General features: G+C 41.1%; 1 protein-coding gene and 1 long non-coding RNA gene across 8 annotated transcripts in view; one reads left to right on the forward strand and one right to left on the reverse strand.

Moving 5' to 3' along the window:
* LOC148518401 (uncharacterized) overlaps positions 1–25,147 on the forward strand; it is an 816,630-nt gene that overhangs the window by 721,289 nt on the left and 70,194 nt on the right. For all 4 annotated transcript variants that reach the window (XR_015878985.1, XR_015878982.1, XR_015878984.1 and 1 more), the window contains one exon: positions 21,441–21,523. This is a non-coding gene — a long non-coding RNA (uncharacterized LOC148518401). The remainder of the gene's footprint in view (positions 1–21,440; positions 21,524–25,147) is intronic.
* Positions 11,942–25,147, reverse strand: part of BCL2L11 (BCL2 like 11) — a 29,501-nt gene continuing 16,295 nt past the window's right edge. For 2 of the 4 annotated variants that reach the window (XM_088477388.1, XM_088477387.1), the window contains exon 4: positions 11,942–19,495. In XM_088477388.1, the coding sequence (XP_088333514.1) occupies positions 19,400–19,495 (96 nt within the window). In that variant the 3' untranslated portion in view covers positions 11,942–19,399. Of the gene's footprint in view, positions 19,496–20,925; positions 21,202–25,147 lie in introns of those variants that run through there. The other 2 variants (XM_088477385.1, XM_088477386.1) reach the window with 2 other exon arrangements.

A 25,147-nucleotide genomic window follows, 5' to 3' on the forward strand; every position in this document is an offset into this window, starting at 1 on the left:
TTTTAGGGATCGCTTGAAGGATTGGAGACTAGAGGAAAGTCGTATTGTGCGTAGAAAGGCATTCCATAGAGTGGGTGCAGCCCGAAGAAAGTCCTGTAACCGTGAATGGGAGCAAGTAATGCATGGGGATGAGAGATGCAGATCTTGTGCTGAGTGGAAAAGTCAGGTAGGGAGATATTTAGAAATGAGTGAAGAGATGTATGTTGGTGTGGTTTGGTTAATAGCCTTATGTGTAAGTAAGAGTATTTTGTATTGAACACGGTAGAAAACCGGCAACCAGTGGAGCGACTGACAGAGCGGGGCAGCAGACGATGAACGTTTGGCAAGGAAGATAAGCCTTGCAGCTGCATTCATAATTGATTGTAATGGCGATAGCCTGTTTTGGGGAAGACCAGTAAGGAGGCTATTGCAATAGTCAATACGGGAAATAATAAGTGCATGGATTAGAGTTTTTGCAGTGTCTTGTGTGAGATATGGTCGAATTTTGGATATGTTTTTTAGATGTATGTAACATGATTTTGAGACAGATTGAATGTGGGGAACAAAGGACAGTTCAGAGTCAAGGATGACACCAAGGCAGCGAGCTTGTGGGGCAGGGTGGATTATCGAGTTGTCAACAGTGATAGAGAGATCAGTTTGGTAACTGCTATTGGCTGGTGGAAATATTAAGTTTCAGATGGCGAGATGACATCCAAGATGAAATTGCAGAAAGACATTCAGTGACACGGACCAGTACAGATGGTGATAAATCTGGGGAAGATAGGTAGATTTGAGTATCATCTGCATACAGATGGTACTGAAATCCAAAAGAGCTGATTAGTTTGCCAAGAGAGGTGGTATAGATTGAGAATAACAGAGGCCCTAAGACAGAGCCTTGCGGTACTCCAACTGATAGAGGTAGTGAAGAGGAGGCAGAATCAGAAAAACGAACAGTAAAAGAGCGATCAGATAGGTAGGAAGAGAACCAAGAAAGAGCTGTGCCATAAAGACCTAGGGATTGTAGTGTTTGTATGAGAGTGGTCAACAGTGTCAAAAGCAGCAGAGAGATCTAGAAGAATTAGGAGTGAGTAGTGGCCTTTAGCCTTGGCAGTGACCAGATCATTTACTACCTTAGTCAGTGCTGTCTCTGTGGAGTGTTGGGAACGGAAGCCGGACTGACGTGGGTCCAATAAGTTATGTGAGTTAAGAAAGTGTGTGAGGCGGGTGTAGATAAGTCTCTCAAGTAGCTTGAAGGGGCATGGGAGCTGGGAGATAGGACGGTAATTTGAGAGAGCGTTGGGGTCAGAGTTTTGTTTTTTCAGAATAGGAGTAATCACTGCATGCTTGAACAGTGATGGAAAGTTGCCAGTAGAGAGAGAGAGATTACAGATTTTAGTTAGGGTTGGGATAAGCACAGGAGACAGAGCTTTACTGATTTGTGAGGGTAAAGGATCTAGAGTAGAGGTAATACAGTAGGAGGAAGAGAAGAGGGAAGATACTTCATCTTCGTTTGTGAGATCAAATGAAGAGAATGTGCCAGAGGATTCAGGTAGGGAATTGAGCAAGTCACTAGCTGAAGAAGAGCATACCATTTCATTTCGGATCTCATCAATCTTGTCCCTAAAATAGGAAGCAAAATCTTGCGCACAGATAGTAGCAGGTGGTTTGGGTGAAGGAGGGGTAAGAAGCAGTTTAAATGTGTTAAAAAGTCGCTTGGGGTTAGAGGCTTGAGCAGAGATAAGAGATTGGAAATATGTTTGTTTGGCAGTGTCCAGAGCAGCACGATAAGAGTTGTAGATAGTCTTATATGTGAGGAAGTCAGTTGGAGTATGAGACTTTCGCCACTGACGTTCAACTTTACGTGAGAGTTTTTGTAGATGCCTTGTTAGGTTAGAAATGCCACGGTTGACGTCTAACTCTACGTGGTGTGTGATGGGTAGCTGGAGCTACTTCATCGAGAACTTTTTCTAGAATATGGTTTTGGTGTGATGCCGCAGTCTCAGGAGAAGTGAATGTAGAAATAGGTGAGAGTTGTTGTTGTAGAGAGGTAGATAGTTGTTGAAAGTTAATAGCATCAATATTTCTGTGGGGTTTTAGGTTTAGGTTTGGTTAATTTCAAGGACGTTGATGTAATGGAGGAGAGTGTGCAGGTGATAAGGTTGTGATCTGAGAGAGGGAAAGGAGCATTAGTGAAATCAGAAACTGAACATAGTTGAGTGAATACAAGATCAAGGCAGTGGCCATCCTGATGAGTAGCGGAGTCAGTCCATTGGGAGAGGCCAAGAGAAGATGTTAAAGAGAGTAGTCTGGAGGCATGAAGAGATTGTGGACTGTTAATGGGGATATTGAAATCACCCATAATGATGGTGGAGATGTCTGAGGATAGGAAGTGAGGGAGCCAGGCAGAAAAATGTTCCAGAAATTGTTGAGGTGGCCCAGGTGGGCGATAGATAACAGCAACTCGCACAGAGAAAGGGGTGAAAGTCCTGATACAGTGTACTTCAAATGATGTAAATGTGAGTGAAGGTACTGTGGGAGAACTGTGTATGTAACAGATTGGGAGAGTAATATTCCTACCCCACCTCCTTTACAATTACCAGGCCTGGAGGTGTGTGAGAAGTGTAGGTTACCATATGAAAGTGCAGCAGGAGAGACAGTGTCTGATTGTGTGAGCCATGTTTCTGTTATTGCCAGAAGGTTGAGGTTAGTTTAAATTCTACAATATAAAAAAATATATTTACAGTTAGGGCTATTTTTCTGGGAAAATAGGTCTGTGGGTGGAGCTACTGGGGGTGGAGCTAGAGAAAAAAAAAAAAAATATATATATATATATATACATATATATAATATTTAGAAAATATGGCAGTCAAAAGAACTTTAAAATAAACTTATCTTATGGGAAATACATTTTGGCCCAGGACATTACTTCATAGTTTATGAGAGGTTCAGTAACTGAGTTCCTGCTGAAAAATAGCCCTGTTCACTGTACATAGACTCCATGGCATCAGTTCTTAAATACATTGATGTTTTCATAAAAGACACAGTGGCCCTATATAGGAGAGTTGGGTACAGGATGCCGGCGCTGAGGATCCCTGTGATCAGAATCCCGACAACGGCATCCCGACAGGGTTAGGTTACAACACCTGCCGGTAAGTACCCAACCCCTAACCCTAACCATCTTCCCCCAGCAGCCTAACACTAATCCTCCCCCTAGTGTCTAACCCTAATACTTAACGTCAGGGTTGTCGGCACCGGGATTCTGACTGGTGTCGGGATTCCGTCGCCGGCATTCTAAGCGCCAGCATCGCGATTGCCGGGATCTCAACTACATGCCATATAGGATCCACACCTTTTCCCACCTAACAATCCCTTTAATACATTCTATACTAGAGGATCAGCGCTGCTCAGAACAACAAGAAATGGCCGCCATCCCGGTGTTCTGCGCATGCACAGTAGACTCCGGGCACACTCTAGTGCCCGGAGTCTACTAATGCTCTGGTGGCTGGCCAGCCGCGTCAGTCGGCTGCCGGCCACAGGGGACAGAGGAGGGGGTCCCGCATGGGGAGTGCACACAGGCCCCCTCCTCTCTTAAGACAGAGACCAGTATTAGCAGACATACAATACATACTTGCCTACTTTTGAAACAGCATTTCAGGGAGATTGTAAATACAACACCTATGAGTGCGGCAGTAAACTGGACTTGTCCTGCTGAGAGGATTGTCATAAAATTGCCGTACATCCAAATGTAACCGAGCCCCAAAGCAGTCAGTAGTATCTATTTCTTGATGAAAACACACTGATACTTTTCAGAAAATGCATGGAGATCGCTACTATTTCTGGGAGTCTCCCTGACAATCAGGGAGAGTTGGCAAGTATGATGCACATATATCCACCACACAAATCTGTGATCATCTTCTAGCTTATGTGGCAGTGAAAACAACCTTTGTCCTTACAGCTCACGTCCCTGCGAGAGGCACTTGTGAGGGGAATAATTATGCAGTTCCTTTACTCAGCTGACACGGAAACTTGCACCGTTTAGAGGAGGTGATATTTCTAGGAACTCCTAAATCCCTATTAGATTCTACATCTCTTTTGGCTGCAAAGTAAATCTGCCAGTGCTATATGTACAAATGCAATGCATAGTGTTCTCATAAGGAGAATAGTATGTTGTGCAAGTATAAATGAGGAGATGGTCTCTTGTGTTCATCAGTTCCTGGATTATTATTATATTTAATTATTATTATATTTCATTTATATGGCACCACAAGGGTTCGGTAATGCTTAACATAGGGGATATAGCATACAACAAACATACATAGTAACAGAAGACAGTGTAGTTTCCAAATTTATATATTAAACAGACATGAATATATATAAACATAGTCCACAGATTATATACTTATGTAAAGGGGGAAGGGCCCTGCTCGTGAGATCTTTCATTCTAGAGGGTAAATGGGCAGATAGAGAGGGGGAGTTGCCAGAGCTGTGGAATACAGATGTAGGGAGCGGAAGAGGGGTAATACGATGGAACGAAAGATGAGTATTACAGATGCGTTGGGAGGCTGGATGAGAGCATTATGGAGATGGGAGAGAATTCCAGACTTTGGAAGCAGCACAGAAGGAATCCTGAAGATGGAAGTGGTGATAATGGAGGAGGAGAGAAGGTGGTCTTTGGCAGAGAGGATGGGCAGGAGGGACCGTGTGAGGAGAATGAGAGGGGTAATGGTGATGCGGATGAACTGAAATGGGACAAGTTAAGTAAGAAATTGTGGTGTAAGTTACAGTAATTAAGGAGAGAGATGGTAAGGGTGTGAGAGAGGTTCTGTTTTAGGATCTACCTAACAATGTTCACATGCCAAATAGCTTTCATTATTTTCATATGTCAGTAGTGGTGCTGTCACTGCTGTCAGAAGAGTCAGTACAAATCTTTTATTAATTTATAACGCGCACAAACAAGTCGGTATGTAATGCCGGTTGTTGGGATGCCTCCTGTCAAAATACAGACAGTGGCATCCCGATGGTTGGTATCCTGTCAGGGGTTGGGTAAGTATACTTACCATCCCCCCTTCTCCCAAGCCTCCCTTCTTATAGCCTAACCCTCCCTATTAGTGCCTAAACCTAAGTCACCCCTCTTCGTGCCTAAACCTAACCTCCACCTCCCCAAAACCTAATGCTAACCCTGCTGTGCTACCGAAACGTAACCCTCCCCCCCCCCCCGGTGCAGTTAACAGCTAAGACGCACTGGACGTACCTGGTTTGGGCTGGCACCTGCCTGTGTTCCGGTGTCAGGATTTAGATAGGCATTGGTATTTCGACGCCTATCTTCAATCCCATATCGGACTTCCAGCATTGGGATTCAGACCAGCGGCATCCAGTCTGCCGGTCTGCTAACTACATCCCTGCAGACCCACACTACCTATTTATCAGTGCAAATGGCTCTTTTGAACACTCTGTATACAGGAACCCATACATCAGCAATCAGAAAACCAAGATTTAATTATTCTACAGTTTGTTTCCCTGATTTAAGGATTTCACAGTCTAGCAATCTGCACCCATACATTACAGATATTTTTCAGTGATTTGCAGATCATTTTCAGGAAAGACAGATCTTCCAATCTTAAAAAGCTCATAATTTTACTAGTAATGGTTGGCAAATCTGCTGATGGTTACCATGCACTGCCAATCTATAGCCCCAATTGGTGGTGAAATCCAACTTGTTAGACAATCTGATTTACAGATTCCTATCACAGAATCAGAGATTGGTGTACCCCATACATTGACGATTTTTTCCACCCAATCATCTATAAAACAAGGAATAGCTCCAATCCATCACAGATGTATGAGGGCCTAGCTACTCCAATCCTTAGCACAAGGCTGTTCCAACCAGGTGTTGAAAAAAGGCTTTTGGCAGATCTTCTGTGGACTTTATTGGTAGCCAGAATCCTACATCTTCTAGCTATAAAACATATATCTTCAATAAATGCTAGCTATAGGCAGGGACAATATTTTGTAAGGGCTTTCATGTACATGATGCATCTGATGTGCCCATAATTAAAAAACACCCTACTAAAGTGATCCAACATCGCACCTCGCACACATCATTTCAGTTTCTCCTCAGTCTCCTACTACTGGTTTGGCAGTGTGATTGCAGCTCCCCTTCCACCCACCTTACCACTGCTGGGGAATGGACCGACATAAACACATTGGACCTACCTAGGAGGTTGGCCCATTAGCAGCTGGACTCTCTACTACTATGGTAGTTCAGCCTTTAGCTATAGGCTACATGGAATCAAGTTCTACCCAGGTAAAGGAACTCCAGGATAATGTGCACAATAGGGGGAACAAATACACCCTGTAAAAAGTTGTTCTAAAGTATACAAAATATATGGCATCACCGATCATTGCGTCTAAGGATTTCATCATACATTATGCTAGCTTATTGCCATTTAGTTTTCACGGAGTGAAGGAATATATATAGACGTAGTAAATTTTGCATTGTACAGATGCAATTTGGAAATATAGAGTAAACACCAAGGGGTAAATTTACTGTTATTCGAGTCTGATCGATTTTTTTTTTCTTTTAAACTCGATTATCATCAACGAAACTTGGGTGATTTTCCAGTTTTTAAACTCACAAATTTACTAAGAAGGATGTTTAGCTGAAAGTGAGTTTTCCGATGGTGAAGCAGGTCGAGATTTCTCCCCCTAGTAGCAAGTTTAGATGAGATTACTCATCCGAGATTGCAGTGTTTTCTCTCTGCAAAACTCTCCCGAGCAAGTAGCCTGCACATATCAGTGAGATATGTGAAGGCTGCTTGTGTGCTCTACCTGTTAAACAAGGGTTACATCTTTAAAAAAAAAAAAAAAATACGTACGGTCCCCTATTCCAAAAGCATAACCAGCTCCGGACTGGTCAGCCAGCCCAGGTTCCTAAAATTACAGGGAACGAAACAAGCAGGGTTCCCCTGTCATTTAGGAACCAGCGCCTGGCTGCAGGGCTAGTACTGGTTTTAAATATAGGTGGAAAAAAAATTGCGTAGGGGTCCCCCTATATTTAAAACCAGCACCGGATCCAAACCGACTGGGGTGTAATGCCACAGCCAGGAGATGCTATTACCGGGTCTCTATGGCCAAAGCATTTGCACCCCAAGCTGGGGATCTCAGCAGAGATGGGGACCCCCCCAAAAAGGGGTCCCCCCTCTTCTGAAACCCCAGACTTGGTCTGAAGCCCGGGGGTAATAATGTGTAAAATATTTGAAAACTATTGCATTTTTTATTTTCATATAAACACTTTAAACTAGGTACACCTGCAGAAACATACACAAATCACACTGATCTGTGTAAGTTTCTGGCAAACTCGCAGCTCAGGAGGGTGAGTGTTTGAAAATTCAGTTTCTCTGCGAGTTTGCTCTAATCTCACCCGAGATTGTAATCTCGAATTTTAGTAAATTTGCAAACTGCATCTTTTTCATGAAAAGTACTTCAGAGTTTGCCCGATGGTGAGTTGATTCAAATTTGCAATCTCACCGAGTTTTACGAGTGAGATTAAAGAACTCTCTCCCAAACTCACCCAAGTTTGTCTTTAGTAACTATGAGAGATGAAAAACATGCCTAAACTCACCCGAGATTGTCATCTCGACCAAACTCGAATCTTAGTAAATTTACCCCCAAGGGTTATTACTGAGGAGAGATCACAGCATAGGCTGAAGGGAATATATAGAGAAGAGAGAACAGATATCGGTGATGATCACCATGACAATACAGATTAACCCAGGACAAATGTATGAAGTAGTAAAGGTCTAGATTTGTTACTTACTTGTGAGAGTGTAAAAACAGGAAGTTCGGCCACAGCATTATGTGCACTAGTGGAAGCTCCCTACATCTAACACGTGAGATGTTATGAAGGCCAATAAATCTCTGGGGATGGCAGTTCTGTGACTGAGAGGATCTAGTACAATGTTGTAGAGTTATTTTAGAATGTTACAATCTTCCAACCTGGAAAATGCTGTGTCCTAAAGAGAGGACATTCTGATACACACTTTCTTATGTAACATGGAAGGGAATAGAGTATGTGGTGCTCTTCCCTCTGTAGCAATTATACAGCAATAGGTGCTGCATGTGATATTTTCACACTGGAATCATATTCCCCCATTCACCTCCGCATTATGCTGGGGGGGTATCCTTGCTTTACGCGGTAGGGGGAGGGGGCATGCTGCAATCGCCAGCATTGCATCATTAACGATATCCCCAGATTGAGTTGCATGTTCAGCCGTCTGGGGATATCGTTAATGACCCGAGGGAGCGTGCATCATTGGTCGCTCAGTGCATACATACCGGACGATATGAATATCGTTATCATTCATAATAATGGTCTAGTGTGTATGCCCCATTATAGTACAGTACAATGCAGGACAAGGTTTATATACATTGCTTCATTACACTTACAAATGAAGGCAATAACAGCCACTACTGACTAGTCCCTAACTCCCATTATCTGCTGAACTGTATAGTTGCAGTGACAGTCCATTCTGTGCTACTAACAGATTCATCCAAGTAGATATTTTGCAGATGTCAAAACTAGGGGTGTGCACTGGCCACTTTTTGTGTTTTGGTTTTGGATCTGGATTGGTTTTGCCAAAACCACCCTTCGGTGGTCGTTGTGATCCATCTTGGCCCGCAAGATCCGCCAATATATATCGTTTAGTGTGGACCTAGCTTTAGAATTGGGCACACTTTATAGTATTTACACACTATCCTGTATTCTACTCAATAATAAATTCCTCACCAGGTCCCTAGGTTTATGCTATGCAGTAACTATCTATTCACTCGGCTTAAGCTATTTGTACAACTGTTCAAAGAAATTTTGGCACAGACTTGGGAAAGTCTATATAATCTTTCCTTAAAAAAAAATTAAAGAAAAAATAGATGTTGCAACTTACCATCATATCACATCAGTAACTGCGGGGTTATTCGGTTGGCTGCATTGTTCACAATTAGAGGTGCTTGAAAGTTTTTAACCAGTTCAGAATTCAATTAAATGTAACAGGTACTATGTCCACCAACATTCTCAAGGGGTTCTGGTATAATTGGTCAACCGTTATGTCCACATGGTTGAAGTATCGACATGCTTACCAGGGCAACATTCATGTTTACATGGATGAAATGATAGATTGTCAACAAACCGTCCCTAGTAATTTAGTGGCGGTATATCTGGTCCAGTTCTGGCAGAGACGTTTGAGGAGCAGTGTATCGGTGAGTATTCTTCCTCTTACCCTAAAGCTTCCCTTATTGCCTAACCCTAACCATTGGCATTCTGAGGATATGACCAGATCCCTTCTCACGGTAAAACAGTCCTCAATACAAATTTGAGCTTCAAATTTTGAGGCTCTAGCCCAGATGTTGGCGACTTAGGGCCGGATTCATTACGGATTGCAATTGCAACAGCGTACCTAGATCGGCCAGTGGTGCATACTGTGCATGTACCGCAGTGCGCAAATTAGCATTGCCATCACTTACACAGATACAAAGCCATCGCAGATTGAGAGACGGGAGGTCAGTGCTTTGGGGTGGTGACGTGGGAGTGGTTGGAGAAACATAGGCATGTCTATCCATTTGAACGCCGTTTCCTGGGCGTGCATAAATTAGCCACTGCAACAGCAGCAGAAAACTGGGCATCTATAAATCAGCAACTGCATTTTTCTAGCCACCCCCATTACCTCCCCAAAATGCTGACTACCTGTCACTCACTTTGTGAATGAATCTGCTGTGCAAACAATCGCAAAACAATCGATGTGCGTGCACAGTGCAGCTTACATGATTGAGCAATGGCTGATAATCGCTCAATCCTAGTAAACATTGGCATTTCTGCACATGAATCAGACCCTAATTTAAGCATGTGACTATTTCAACTCTAAGAATTTTTTTTTATATATATATATTATTTATTTAAAATTGAAGTCATTGTGGCAAGTGCTTCTGGGTGGAAGCTGGCTAGACATGGGTAAATAGGGTGTACCTTGTTTAATTTGGGCTAGCCACAGGAATGTACCCAACTCTGCTTCCAAACTTAACACAATTTGGATTACCTTGTCCCATAAAAACTAAAAATCAAAGGCAAAGAGTGGAGACTGCACATTATAGCAATATTTTGTTTGAAGTGTAAAATGAATGCTATAATTTTATACAGGAACATGCTGTTACTTTACTCTTAATTATTTAAACTACACAAATGTGTTAAAATTGTTGATATGCTACATTCTAGCATTGAAATTTACTAGGTGGCAGTTTTTTAGGCATTTAGAAACTAATGGACATCCCATCTGTTTCTAAACTCGTATCCCACTGCAAAGCCAACGAGAATCCACCGTGGTTTAAAAGCTTGCACAAGGTTCAGATCAGTGTTTATTTTTGCACTCTTCTATTGAAATCATTTAATATATGTGCTGTATCGTATTTGATCCATACTGTGGTCATTATGATCATGCCATCATTCTCATATACTATGCAACGTACTGGTTTTTAAAAATTCAGTGTACAACATTTGTAACTTGTTTCCATGGTGATGGCATGCTTCACTGACATGCACGGCATTGATGCGCCAACTACGTCATCACTATGTGCCCACTCCCCCCGTGCTCGGCTTGGGATCCCGTTGGGAGCCATTGGTTTACATGCTGGGTGAGTGTCTATAAAAAGGTAAGACGCCGTTTTGTTTTTTGTATTTCCTGATGACAATCTGCTATGGGTTGAAACATTGAAATTATCTTCACGTTTCGGAGTTATTTATTCAATATTCCCCAAGTGCCGCACCTTCAGAATTGGTATTGTTTTATATTGTGGTGGCACCAGGCTGAGTTGCTTTGATTTATATGAGTTGCAGACCATTGTTGAGAATATATATATATATATATATATATATATAAATATAATCACACACCAATTTACTACATTAAAATCTTTGTAACAGGTCATCTATGGTCCATGTGCCTTAGCAAAGCAAACTGAAGACAGTCTTAGGGAGCCCTGACACAGATGTAACTCAAGGTTTGTTGTTTTGCCAAGACCTGCCGATGCTACATGCACTGAAGAGGGCCTGTTCAAGGATTCCTAAGTAGTAAATTGGTGAATGAGTGGTGTGGGGAGGTGTTTATTCAATAAAAAGTTACATTTGGTGTGCGCCTCGTTATAATTATATATAATTTTTTTTTTTTTACGGGTGCCAGCAAGCCCTTGATGCTCAGACATGCTAGAACTTGTGGTTTTCCAAGTTGCATCATTGCCCGACAACCTGTAAAGAACATTATTAATTTTAAATACGAATTACCTCTGTACAATGGGTGTGGAGAATAGCCCTGGGATTTTAGCTTAGAAATGGTTGTCCTTAGGGAGGTGGGACCTCAGTCTAGGGCTTGTTGACCTATGGCAGGGGGACCCCTGGTTTAGCCTAGTGCTGGTTGGCAAAAATTACAGGTGACCCCATGCCATTTTTCCCTACTGATCACTATTAGATTAGGCTAAGAGGCCTAGAACTGGTTATCAATTTGGAGGAACTCCAACAATCTTTCTTCAAAATCACTGGCCAGAGGCAGGTCATTTATTTTGGCAGGTTTTAAATCGCTTAGTAATCTGGATTTCTATCCCAGCCCATTCAATGTTATATTCTGTTGTAAAGTGGGGTTCCTCTGTGGTTTCCCATGTTTGGGCTTTAGTAAATCTGCGTATATGAAAACCGTTGAAAAGTCCAAATCATCACTTTGTAAATATATACTCCCCAGTGTCTTCAGCTCAAGTTGTCTCATATACCCAATAGCTGGGTGGAATTGCTGTAATTACCATGCTGAGCAAATAACTGACTATATCACATGTGTTCAGCAAGTCTGAAGATGGTTGAATTAGGGAAAATATTTTAATACAGGAAAAAAAAAAAAAAAAAAAAACTGGACACAAAGTGAAAGTTCTCCAAACATATTTATTTATATAAAATTAATTGACAGAGCTTTAAAAAAAAAAAAATCTGCATTATGTACAGCAATATTGCACAAGAAAAGTGACAATTACCCTGGCAAAAGTAATCAGTGCAAAACACAAGAAATCCAGGGACAATTGTTTTACATTAAAATGCTACATGTACGCTGGGTCCTATGAAGAGACATTAGTGATTAGTCAGAATGAGGCTCTCTCGAAGCATAGGTCATAAACATGGCAATAGAGAGAAACTATTTTGATATTGGGAGGTTATGACCCACTAGTGTTGGGAAAAGGGCTTCCAACCTCTGAGATTTCCCCAGAACAATGAGAAGGTAAGAAAACAGAATAATAGGGATTATGGAGCCATGTTCCATATAAAGGATGTTCGATGTAAGGGTTTCCTTCTGAGTAATGGTGGCAACTTGGATTATCTAGCGTTTATTCACATTTATTTGTTAGAACATGGATTAATGTTCAGAATGTCTCTATGGGGGTATAACGGTCTATTATTAGCCAGAGACAACCTATCCCCTTCTAGAAATTACAGATATATTCGGCTACTGTGCAGACCCAGCACGTCTGCATTGGTCCTAGGAAATAAAAAATTCTTGGATAGAAAACGTTTTTTCAATGACCAATACTTAACAATTTGTTAGGAGGTGTAATGAATAAGGTACTGTGCACACTTGCCTAGTAACTGCAGCGTACATATTTCCACCGAACAGCCTGAAGTGTTAGCCGATACAGCTGGTTATCAAGTCAAGTAAGCGTGAAGATCGCTTTCCGCAAGGTGAAAATGCTGCTAAATGCTGTAACACTGGTGACGTCTGTATTAAATAGAAGATTCATACACACTATAGAATATACACACCTGGTACCCAGCTATGCAGCTGCACAAACCACAGACTTCTACATATTGACAACTGTGCATTTAACACTTCAGAAAAATATATAAAAATGGGACAAGGTTCTGTAAATGTTGCGGCAAGGGTTTTATTGCAGTAAATAGCGAAAAGGACATTTATATACCACCTTATTTCTAACACTTTACCCAACGGTAAAAAACAAACAAAAAAAAACAAAAAAAAAAACCATCTGACAGTTGCAAAACTAAACTACTAGATGTCCACTAATACCATGTCCCCAGTCAGAGGAGGAAACCAAATAAATGACACCTATGATTGTAGGTGCATATAAACATTTTTCAAATTCACAATACATTAAGATGGTTTTGATAATATTCCTCATTTGGGAGTATTGTGTGTTTGGTTAATAACTTGTACACATTAAACAAGCTTGTGCAGACAGACAGTAAAGATTTGCTTAAACATAAAAAGTGCAATTATTCTGAGTAGTCAAATAGGATTGAATTAATCAGATTCAGTCCAAAAATCATACACAAGGGCAGGGGGGGGGGGGGGTTAGGGAGGGAGTGAATTAGACAAAAAGAATAAGTATAATTTGCGGCATGAATGAACAAGAGCTCTGGGCTAGTGTAGAAGTAGTGCAAACATAGGGACATACTGGAGGAGAGCAGTGATGGGTCTGCATGTTACTGTTCAAGGGACCGGTGATTGTTACCGACAGCAAGAGGCTCAAGGGACAAATAAATGTAATGTTTCACCCACTACTGAATGATCGTAGTATTATTCAGTCATCACTGATCCACGTTATAATATAGCAATGACACAACAGATATACATACAAATGTGGGCTGCATCCTACAGGAGTCTACAACTGTATGGTCAAACCAGCCTAATTCTTATATAAGCTCAAATACTACAAATTTACCGTGTATTATATACTTATCATGGCAAAAGTGCAATGGGTGTCAAAAAGAAAAATGATTAAAACAAACTACCAAATTATTATATTTTGTTTAACTGTAACAGGAAATAGAAGCGGCCAGTGGTACATGACAGAGTACCGCACGCTGATGTGTGGCAGGACAAGTTACATTACAGCCCAAGCATGGCTTAGTCACAAACCCATCAGTGAGAGAGAGCACACATTGTTCAAAATAAAATTACACAGTAAATTAAATAACGTGAATGACTTAAAAATACAAATATCTTTAAAAAGGTACAAAGAAGCAAATTACAGGTAATTTACACTATGTACAAAGTACTCTCCTTAAGGTTCCCTGACAGAAGTGCCAGTAACAGGACATGCTGCATACCATTATGGCAGCGGAAACTACAGGGAAAATGAAAAAAACTTTTACTTAAATTATTGCCACAATTAACCGTTTCAAGGTCAAGTAGGGTGAAACTTATGTTAAATGTTGTCAATAAGGAAATGGACCCTGCTGACCAACCACATTCTATGGAGCTCCATACTGGACGGGAGAGGATGCTATGCCGTTCCCAGCATTCCCCAAGTGTCACTATAGGATGCAGCTGAATGAGGCCGGCTACTGCAATTCCATATACTCGATAACCACTTAAGCAGAGGTTCAGTCATGGGATGCATTTCTCCTTTAAGTAAAAGTAAAGAGGACACTGACTGAACACAAGAATTTGGCTCAGGTAAAACTGAATATATACACTATATTACAGCAACACATTTTGGTAGGCCCAAAGCTTTGGGAATTACAGACTACTTGTTTATCATTTCCCTGAGAAACGGGAAAAGCAGACGTAAAAAGGCATACAGGAAATATACTTCATATCGTGGAAGAAGAGAGCGACGCTATGCAGTTATATGAATACATTTCTATATGGATAGATTCAACCTGTTCTATGCCAACACTATGTAGTAAACCATAGCCATTAATGATAGACTGATTATTGCGTTTGCTATGCATAGATTGTTATATTTAGGTCTGACATAATTTGCACACAATATACCATTCTGCTAAGGCGATTACTCTCCAGCTCCTCAGCATGCACAGAACTCGCTTATCTATGAATAGCCCCAACAACCACAGCAATATAAATCGTTTTCTCTAGGACACTAACACTACAGCCACTCCAAATCCTACTGCATATGACACTAGCTGCAGCACTGATAGAACAGGCAGTCTCATATAAAGATATATGGGATAATGTGCTTCCTACTATACATGACAATAGGAGTCATCCTAAAGTACGAGGTCCCAGCAAATGCTTGAGGCCTAATGCAGAGTGCTTTATATACAGGTCATGGATAGCAGAGGTGACGTCTAATATCCATACAGTTAGGGTGCTTTTCTCCTTATAATACACAAGACATCACATCATTATACAGGCTTACAGGAGTTCCTACATACATTAGCCTGCTTTGTGTATTACAACAGAAATCTCCAATAGCACCAATGTTATAATAACACAGCTCCACTATATAACCAACATATTGTAGCCGTGAGTATATACACATAATGAAAACAATACCGATTATTCACCATTTTGTGACTGTCAACTACTGTAGTTCCATGAACACTACAGGATGTGGCTCAACACGACTGGTCACTGATCCTGGCAATATTGTGTCATTTTATAAAAAGTGGAGGTAACAGGCTACTTGGCACTTAACCTTTAAGGCACTGATAAATGTACATTATAAAAAGAGTTGGTGTGGAGCATTATAGGACCTGTGCAGAGATTCCAACAGAATGTAAAAACTAATGGCACGCTATACCATATGTATAAATGACACGTTACTCCAGGTAATAGCAGAAGTGCTTTGGGAACCTGATTCTACAATGTAGTGGAATACCAAGTTAGACAAGGTAATGCAGAACCATAAAAATATATATCTTTGGTTAGTTAAAGGCACAAATTTTTATGGGCAAATAATGCAACAAGGTCAGGGGGGAAAACAGGAAGCATTCCGTACTACCTCCCATAACCTCTTCTCAAGGGATGTAATATAACAAGGACACCCTCACAAATCTGCAACCGTGTAAATAAATCTCTTTACTCAGACATATCTTTTCTTTGGTAAAACGAAAGGTTAATCAGTGATCAGCATTGACAACCCATCAATTAGAAATGGGAAAATCTGGTTGGGTAGTCGGCAATCTGTTACAGTCATGGTGCCAGACTTGGTGGCTACACACACTGCTGTGTACAGCAGGCACATTGGGGCCAAATATAACAGCCGGCATGTTGTGGAAACGTTTGAGATTTGAAAAAGTGGCAATTTAAAGGCAAACCCAACATGCTTTTGCATCTTAAAAAAAAAAAAAAAGTTGCAGGTGTTAATAATAAATCTCCAAAAATCTGGTACTTTCCCTAACCGGCTGATCATTACATTTGGCCCTAGCCTCAGTTGGAGAAGAAAAGAGTTAAATCTACAAGAGCTTTTACATGTGTAAGAAAAGCTATACCCAATACAGTAGAAAATATGGTAACTGTGCTTCAATGTAAAGGTCTTGTAAAGTGTCAAATGGCCAACTGTACACTATTCCAGCACCAGGAATATGGTTTTAGTTTTTGCATAGTATATTTTAATTTGTGCAGTAAAAAAAAAAAAAAAATGAAATGTTTCAGTAATGATATTCAGTCATCAATATGTAGTCAAAATTCTGTTATTCATATAAGCTTAGCCTGCACCTGTCTATTACACAGAGGAGGCAGCCATATTGTGGTCTCAGGGTTCATGAGAATGCAGCACTAGGTAGTCACCACCGAGAGGTTTCCAAGGCCAAATATCCATAAAGCACCACTTCCTAGTGAATTGGCCACATTTTTCTCAACACTGGCAATAAGCATGTGAAATAGCTGCCTTTGCTGTGTGTAAATCCACTAGACGATTTGTGTGAGTGATTGAACGATATCGTTTGTAAAAGGTCTTAAAAGACCAGCGATGCGCGTGCCCGCTGGTCATTTAGACATCCATCATCGTGCAAACAACATGCTGGTCAATCTGACGATAACGTCAGGTTCAGAATGTTTCCAGATGATTGAGGAGCCTGCACTGAACGACTGCTCGTTCAGTGCAGGCTCATCACAGACTGACAAACGACTGCACGATTACAATGTCGTAATCGTGCAGTCGTTTTCATGTCCGCTAGTGGATGGGCACCTTAAGTTATAGGTCTACCATAGAATCGAACATGCTGCTACTATAATGAAGGCACGCTCAATTCTAGGCACAATTAAGGAACCTGTATAGAAAATGGTTTGCAGGATTTAAAAATGAAAGGTAGCCTAGCAAACATTTAAAGACCTTCACTGCAAAGGAATATCTATTTCTCAGAGGAGTTACAATACTGATCACTGGTATAAATGAGGGTTATTTACAAACGCTGCTCTAAAGTGCAAATGTACAGTAACCTGTGACAACCAATCAGCAATTAGCGTTTATTTGTTTAGTGCAAGTTAGACATTAATGCAAATGTTTGACTGGTTGCTGTGGTTTTTATGCAGACTTGCAATTTTTATTTTTTATTTTTTTTCTAAGCAGACTTCGTAAATATCCCTCAAAGACAGACAAGGAAAATCTCTATGGATTCTATATAAAAAGTGTGCTAGTGCTTGACTAATCATTAAAGATTGTGCTTGTGAACCTCACTTACTTAGATTCACTGGTAACTCTACCATAGAAAAAAAATAAAAATAAACGGTTATAGGGGGGGGAAAGAAGTGAAAATAAGGCATGTAACAGTAGGGGAGTGAACGGTATACGTCAGACCTTTGGCAGATTAAATGTGCACAGATTTTAATGATATTCCTAATAGAGCAGAACTAATTTGGGAATATGTGTTCCACTATTTTACTGGGACAAATTCTAGAATGGCCTGTCTGAATGTGGTAGTAGCAGGAATGTTTTGTATAGAGATCTGCAAACTAGATCCATATACAAATGGAAAGAACATTTACTTAGAAAGCCTCATCATTACTCCCTTTGTTGTAAGACGTGCTACTGCCAATACATCATCATGAAAGGACTAAAACTGGGACTGATCTTAGATTATATCAATAGTGCAAAGTTTGGAGACCTCATTTGAAACTCATGTTATGGATTAAAGAACCACTTAAGGTGCGTACACACTTGCTGATATTCTGGACGACTGAACGACAATGATATAGTCATCGTTCAGTCATTCATTATGATCAGCCAAATTGTGTGCAAAAACGATGAACCACCAACGATGCACAGGTCGTTGGTCTTTGTCGTTCATCGCCCGAACATGCAGGGCAACCTGATGACATGGGCAGGCTGTTGCATACTCAGGGATGAGGGAGGGTGCCCGGCGCTGAAGGTTATCGTACATGATAAAATCGGTCACTGTGTGTGCGCTCAATGTTGACACTGAGCACACCTCTGCCGGGAACACACTAGACGATAAATCGCTCATGGAGCGAATAGTCTAGTGTGTACGCACTTTTAGACTTTAAAAAAAATAAAAATACAATTTGACCCGTCTAAATGAGCTGTAAACCTCTCAATATAACTTTCTGTACCGTGACAGAACTTTAAATATCTAAGATTGTACTTACATCCGCTATGTACCAAGAAGGGGGCTGCAATGAACATGAGATTTATCTAGTGAAAAGAGACCAATCGTTCTCCCCACATCTGTAAGATCTTCATTTATACAGGCTCATTATGTACACACATTATATCTATTTGCAATTGTATTTTAAGTTTAGTGATCCTTTAACATCATTTAGATGGTCTAGACCCAATAGGAAGCTATTACCCCCATGAACATGCACATGAACCTTTACATCTTAACAGGCTTTATCTGTGTACATAATTATCTTATATGTAATTGCGGGAAAAGGACAAATGAACCAATAAAATGTGGTTAACACTAAAACAGAACTACAAGCTTGCTGTAAACATAGCTGGCAGAGGACATGGGATACCCAGCGAGGCCATGCAGCAAAGAGTGACATTGTGGGGGAGGCTCAGTCTCTTCCGCCGACCTAGACTGTGACACACAGGGTCCTGGCCAGGTCACCAGATCAATAATCATACTGGAGATCCTTCTGGGAAGACAGAACAATCCTCAGAAAAGCCATGTGGCAATGAAGACCTGAATGACTGGGAGAACGGGAGCACCAAGGCTGGCACAATGACTGTGATGCTAGTATAATGTGTGCCACATCATGCCACATCTCACATTTGCTTTGTACAAAGTAAGGCAGCTATGTGGATCCAAAAGGCTCAATTACCACAATATCCACAGGTCTTTGGAGACGGATATATATTCAGTAGATATGAAAGTTTGAAGAATCTTATTATATACATAAAATATAAAATTTCTATACTCTATAAAATATTGTCAGAAAAATCCATCCGTATCTGCAGCTTAAAATCCATCATGATCGCAGTGGATCTGTCCCATTAAGCTTTTTCATCCTTTAAATGTATTTCTGCAGACTGATTATGAATAGGAAGACGTCCAAAGTTCTCCATCACCTCTTTTCCAGACATTGATGTGGATTGCATAGTATAATATAGGAAGCTGTCCCAGTGGCCATGTGCAGGAGTCCTTCATTTGTGAAATAATTAACCTCCTTCAAAGCCACTGAAGTCTCCATATGAGCCGAATGATGTAACGTAACACACGCAAGATAACCACTTGGTCGTTAGCCACGGGATTGTCAAGAAGGACCTGGAATTACAGAACAGTACAAAATTATGGTATTTTTCAATCACATTGTATGTTGCCTATCCAACAGCAAATCTATTTCAGAGACCACTAATCTACCTAAAGGCGGCCACACAGGGGGTATATTTACTGAAGTGTGGGTTTTTAGAAGTGGAGATGTTGCCCATAGAAACCAACCAGATTCTAGCCATTATCTTCTAGAAGATGCTAGATTCTGATTGGTTGCTATGGGCAACATCTCCACTTCTAAAAACCCGCATTTTAGTAAATATACCCCATAGACTCAACCTGCTGCACTAACTCAGTGTAGAGTGACAGAACATTGCTCACTATGGAAAGCTGGCTGCTGCTAATCCATTTTGAAAGCTTCTTTATTGCTTTGCACACAGAGGATCTAATCACAAAATGAGTGTCATGTGGTCAGGGTTTGGGGGAGGTGGTTAGGGAAACACAAGTGTGTGTGACCACTTAAACTCAAGTTTCATGGGCGTTCATAAGTTGGCCATTGCGATTGCCGCTCTCCTCGCACACAGAGTTCTCGTTCTGCGAATGCAGTGTTGCAGCTGCTCAGACTTGCCGTACATGCTGGGTGACTGCTTGATGCATGTATATGGTACAGATATTTACACAGGAGTAAATGTATATGAGATGGCAGCAGCAGTGGGCGCCTTTATGCCAGCTGGGCTTTGGCAGGCATTAGCATATTTTCGCAGCTGTATTGCGTGCTGTGATCGCATTAGGCCATATGTTGACATGTAAAGGAATATTAAGAAACAGTGTGCAAAGTTTGGCATTTATTGAAGTGCTTTGAAATTTGATTAGTGTTAGGATTAGACACACACACAAAAAGCTAAAGACTCCGGTGGACTGCCCGTTCCCAATATAGCTAAGCATTACCAATCTGATCAAGTAAATTCTTGTCCTGGTCCAAAATGTTGCAGGCGCTGGATGCTGAAGAGTCCTCCTCCAATATAAGAGGCACTTTGATCAGTCCATTTATGTACTTTTGGGACAAAGTTTGGGATGTTATAGCCTTGCTCCCTACCCACCGCTACTAATGCAGGATTACATACAATAATGTTTATTGATAAAAGGACAGTCCCTAAATCTTTTGTGGTAATGGAAGACTTATTTTTCCTTCTCTAAACGAATTAATGATTTGTCATATACAAAGTGCCTCCCCTACCATAAATCTGGTGTCAAACCTTCCCCACTTTACCAATGCCTGCATAACCACAGAATCCATGTGGAGAAGAAGATTATAGACTCCAAATGGGAAGATTGTCCCAGAGGCTTCTGGGGGATACGGAATGGAATGGATAGAAAATTTGTCATAAGCCAGCTATCCGTGTCACTATTACAGAAAATAGCCTTATGTGGTGGTAAAAACCTAACTCCAACTAAAATACATCTTTAACCATCTGTCTTAATTCTCTGCTGGAGGGAGTATGGAGAAAGTTACCCTCGTGTATACTTTTTGGGACTGTCCTTTGGTCAACTGTTCAGGGCATTCTTCCTACATTTTCTGAATAATGAGGCATCCCCACGAGCTCTCCTCAATGGCTTCCAATACAGATTATGTTGGCCACACAGATCCTTCTGGCTCACAAATGTCCGCTGACTATATGGAGTCATCCCCACCTTGCTTTTGATTTGAATGGATGTTGGAAACCATGGAATGCCCTTCATGTCTGGTATAGCTTATAAATCTGTAATAAGGGAAGGTTTAGACCGTTGAGAGTTAGGTCAATGGGTTCATGACATCAGCCCTTAGTAGTTTGCCACTTTTTTCCCTACATACATTTCATCTTCTGAAGCAAATCTTTGCTCCCTGCTTACTGAGTATACTGTATATTAGCACCCAATTTGGTGAAAAATATTAAAGTACTAACATTTGGGTTCTGCAGGGATATTATGGAGTATTAAATCTTTGTCCCTCTTATTTCAGAGTACTTTGTTTCTCATTTTATCGACCCATTGCGAAGTCTCATGAAAGAAAACAAACAAATGAAATGGACCCTGCGTGATAAGGTGAGAGACTTCCAACACCCCTTCCTCTGCATTATTTACCAATAACCTGATTGTCACTAATGGATGCCAGCATTTCATTTCTTTTTACTTTTGCCTTGTTGTATTACCAAATGGATCTTTAGCATAATACTAGAAGCATTACACACACACACACACATACACACTGTGGCTGATGCAGAGTTGAATGTTGAAACTTGTGTGTTTTCAAACTACCCATTCCTCAAACCAAGCATACAGCCACAAGTTTTGTGAATGACAAGTATCTTTTTTTCACAAAGTTTGCTGCTTCAGTGTTTTTAGACCTTTGTGTCAGATGTTACTATGGGTATACTGAAGTAAAATTACAAGCATTTCATAAATGTCAAAGGCTTTTATTAATAATTACATTAAAGTTTATGCAAAAAGTCAATGGGGGAGATGTAAGAAGCGCCAAAGTGGTATCAGAGCACCGCTTACAAGACAGCAGCACAGATAGTCTGGGCCATGTATGAACGGTCAGATCGCCTGGCCATTCCGCCCGCTGTTGCTTTCGACAGCTACATCCTGACGATGCCCTATCCCCACAGAAGGGACAGCGCTGTCCCTGCTGCGGCTCGACGCGGGATCTCGCGATACTTGTGAGATCCCACGCATGCTCAGTGGAGCTGACCAGTACTAAGACACAGCGCATCAGCACTAGGCTGATGTGCTGTGTACTCAAGCAGGGATTGCCGGAGGGGGGAGTTAACACTCCCCCCTTTTCCGGCCGATGAGATGTTCATACATCTCATCGGTAGTGCTTCCTGCTTCGCCTCGGTAAAGAGGCGAAGCTGGAAGCGTTATAGCGGCACGTTAAGTGCCGCTATAATACATCCCTCCCCCCCAATATGTGCAGTGTTGACCCTTCTTTTTCAAGACCTCTGCAATTTGCCCTGGCATGCTGTCAATCACCTTCTGGGCCACATACTGACTGATGGCCGCCCATTCTTGTCTAATCAATGCTTTGAGTTTGTCAGAATTTGTGGGTTTTTGCTTGTCCACCCTCTAGAGGATTGAGGTCTGGGGAGTTTCCTGGCCATGGACCCAAAATTTTGATGTTTTGTTCCCCGAGCCACTTAGTTATCACTGTTGCCTTATGGCAAGATGCTCCATCATGCTGGACTGTGGCAAGAGTCCCTTTATGCAGATTTAGGGCTACTTTTGATTATGTGGATTTTCTGACAAGATCTATATTTCTTCCGAGTGTGCATATACAATTAGTAACTGCACTGGCATCCTGTTGTGGAATTAGAACCTGTTCCATGATGTATTATGTGTTGCCTTCATCGATATGTCAAAAGGGCAGATGGCCAGATGGGCCGGCCCGAAAGTCAGGCCTAACAGCTCTGCCTCTCGTGGGCACTGCTTACCCGAAATGCAGAGACAGGGTCGTGCCACGCACCATGACTCGTGACACACCCTAGTGAGCTGTGGCCACTCCCCTTGCACATAGAGGGATGCCAGGACCATTCTACAGACCCAGTCGGTCCCTGCATCCTACAGAATATAATCTGATTATACAGCCATTGTGCCAAACATTGTATGGCAACATCTGGCCAAGGCAACTTTTGACTCATAAGTGTGCACTGTGTGTGTCATCACAAGTTTAACAATGACAACACTTTGTGTCCTCCTTACTGAGCCAACCTCCCCTCTACTTAACCTGCTTAAAGTTGCAGACTGCAGTAATGTAGCTTCATTAACATCACCATTTACTGATGACTAGGGAGCCATGTTTGTGTGAAGACAATTAGATTGCACCAATAATCGTGGTGATAAGACATGTTGCTCCAGATACAAAAATCACTTTGCAATAAAAGGTAACACTATCATCTCCTAGTGTGCTGCTGTTGGGTTGAAAATAGAGAATTACGTGTACAGAAGGGATTTCATTTCTAAAAGTAAGTTAGCCTAATTATTGGTTTACTACTCAGCATTTTAAAACTAATTATGGGCAAAGATTAAATTTGGTTTTCATTTTGCAGCAGTCAAAATAGTATCCATTTTCCTGCTAAAGCTGGCAGTGTGTGCTTTCAGAAACATCTGCACCGCACCTATCACTGCCCTGTGCCAGGGACTGTGGCAAGGCTTGTAATTCAAGATATGCTTTCCCAATTCAAGAAAAAAAGAATTTCTAAAGTAAATCTAATGGCAGATGGGAATGCCAGACTCCTCTGCTAGAAGTTCCTATTCCTGTTACACCCCTTCTGAGGTCTACAGTCGGCATAAGGAATGAAGAACACCAATTTACTTAGAAATCTAAAAAGGAAAAAAACAGGTGATCCAAAACCACCCGTCTCCATAAACCCTTACTGCTGGAAGGATATATAGAGAGGTTAAGCTGTACAATATCCAGTAATGTAAAATATCCGGTGTGCACATGTCCATGATTTAATAGAACTGAATACAGCCTGGAAGCATATTGCGAGGTTCTCAAGAGCCCTAAAGCAGGGAGGCAAGGCACTAACTTTACTACAGGTGGAGTCTCCCATATCCAAATATTCCAAAATATGGATTTCTTTTTACCATGACTGAGATAATGAAACCTTTGATTTGTGATGGTTCAATATACACAAAAACTTTGTTTAAAGAGGCACAAAATTATAAAAAATATTGTATAAAATGACCTTCAGGCTGTGTGTATAAGGTGTATATGAAACAAATGCATTCTGTGCATAGATTTGGGTCAGTAAGTAGGCTAGATGTATCTGCAGCTGCAGAGTGAATTCATGGCCTATTTGACAGAAGACCCTAATAATGAGAACAAAGGGATTTTCCAGTAAGCAGAAGTATGCTGCCCAACACTTATGGTAGTTAATGTATTATTCTAGTGGTTTTAACCACTAAAACATGATCTTAAGACACACTAACCATAGAGAACATTAAACATGTGACCAAATGCTGGAAATAAAATGAGGAACTCCTCTGAAATATGAACTACAAATTGAAAATGTAATTATATATAAAAAAATTTTTATTTATTTATGAACTCTGATTAATGGCTTTCTACATAAGAGTCCAAGGGGCTCTTCCCTTTTGTGTCTGCTTGGAGTAAGGTTTAATCAGATGAGTCTCATGCATGATTTCCCAGAAAGTCTAAAATTTTATTTAATACCTAATAAAAGATTACAAGGGTAGTAGGAGGCACTGTGCTGAGATTGCTGTCATTTGTGAGATAGCTCCTGATATTCTGTGCTGACAGCAGGTTACTGGGGCGAATAGCAGCCATAGTTACATCCCTTTAGGAATACATATAGTGACTGACCTAGTCAAGGAGCTGGCGTTTTAGAAATTTTCATTTTGTCTTGGGAGATATTGGACGTAATTGCCCTTTAATGTCTTCATTCCTCTCTAAGGGGCCTATTCATCATAGATAAATGGCCCGGTAACCATGCGGAAACACTAGTTTCTGCATATTTTAGTTACCAGGCCATTCATCATCAGGGGTCTAATATATTCAGCAAACTACTAAAATTGAGAGTTTTCGGAGTTTGCTCACGAGAACAAGTGCCATCTTCAGACGGCACTTGCTCTCATAGCCCCACTCTTTCCTATGGGAAGGAGTTCCGGGGATGCAAAGAGGGATCTAAGCAGATCCCTCCACCG

The sequence above is a fragment of the Taudactylus pleione genome, unplaced genomic scaffold, assembly GCF_031769625.1.
Source record: "Taudactylus pleione unplaced genomic scaffold, aTauple2 ptg000201l, whole genome shotgun sequence".
In the NCBI taxonomy this organism is placed as follows: domain Eukaryota; kingdom Metazoa; phylum Chordata; class Amphibia; order Anura; family Myobatrachidae; genus Taudactylus; species Taudactylus pleione.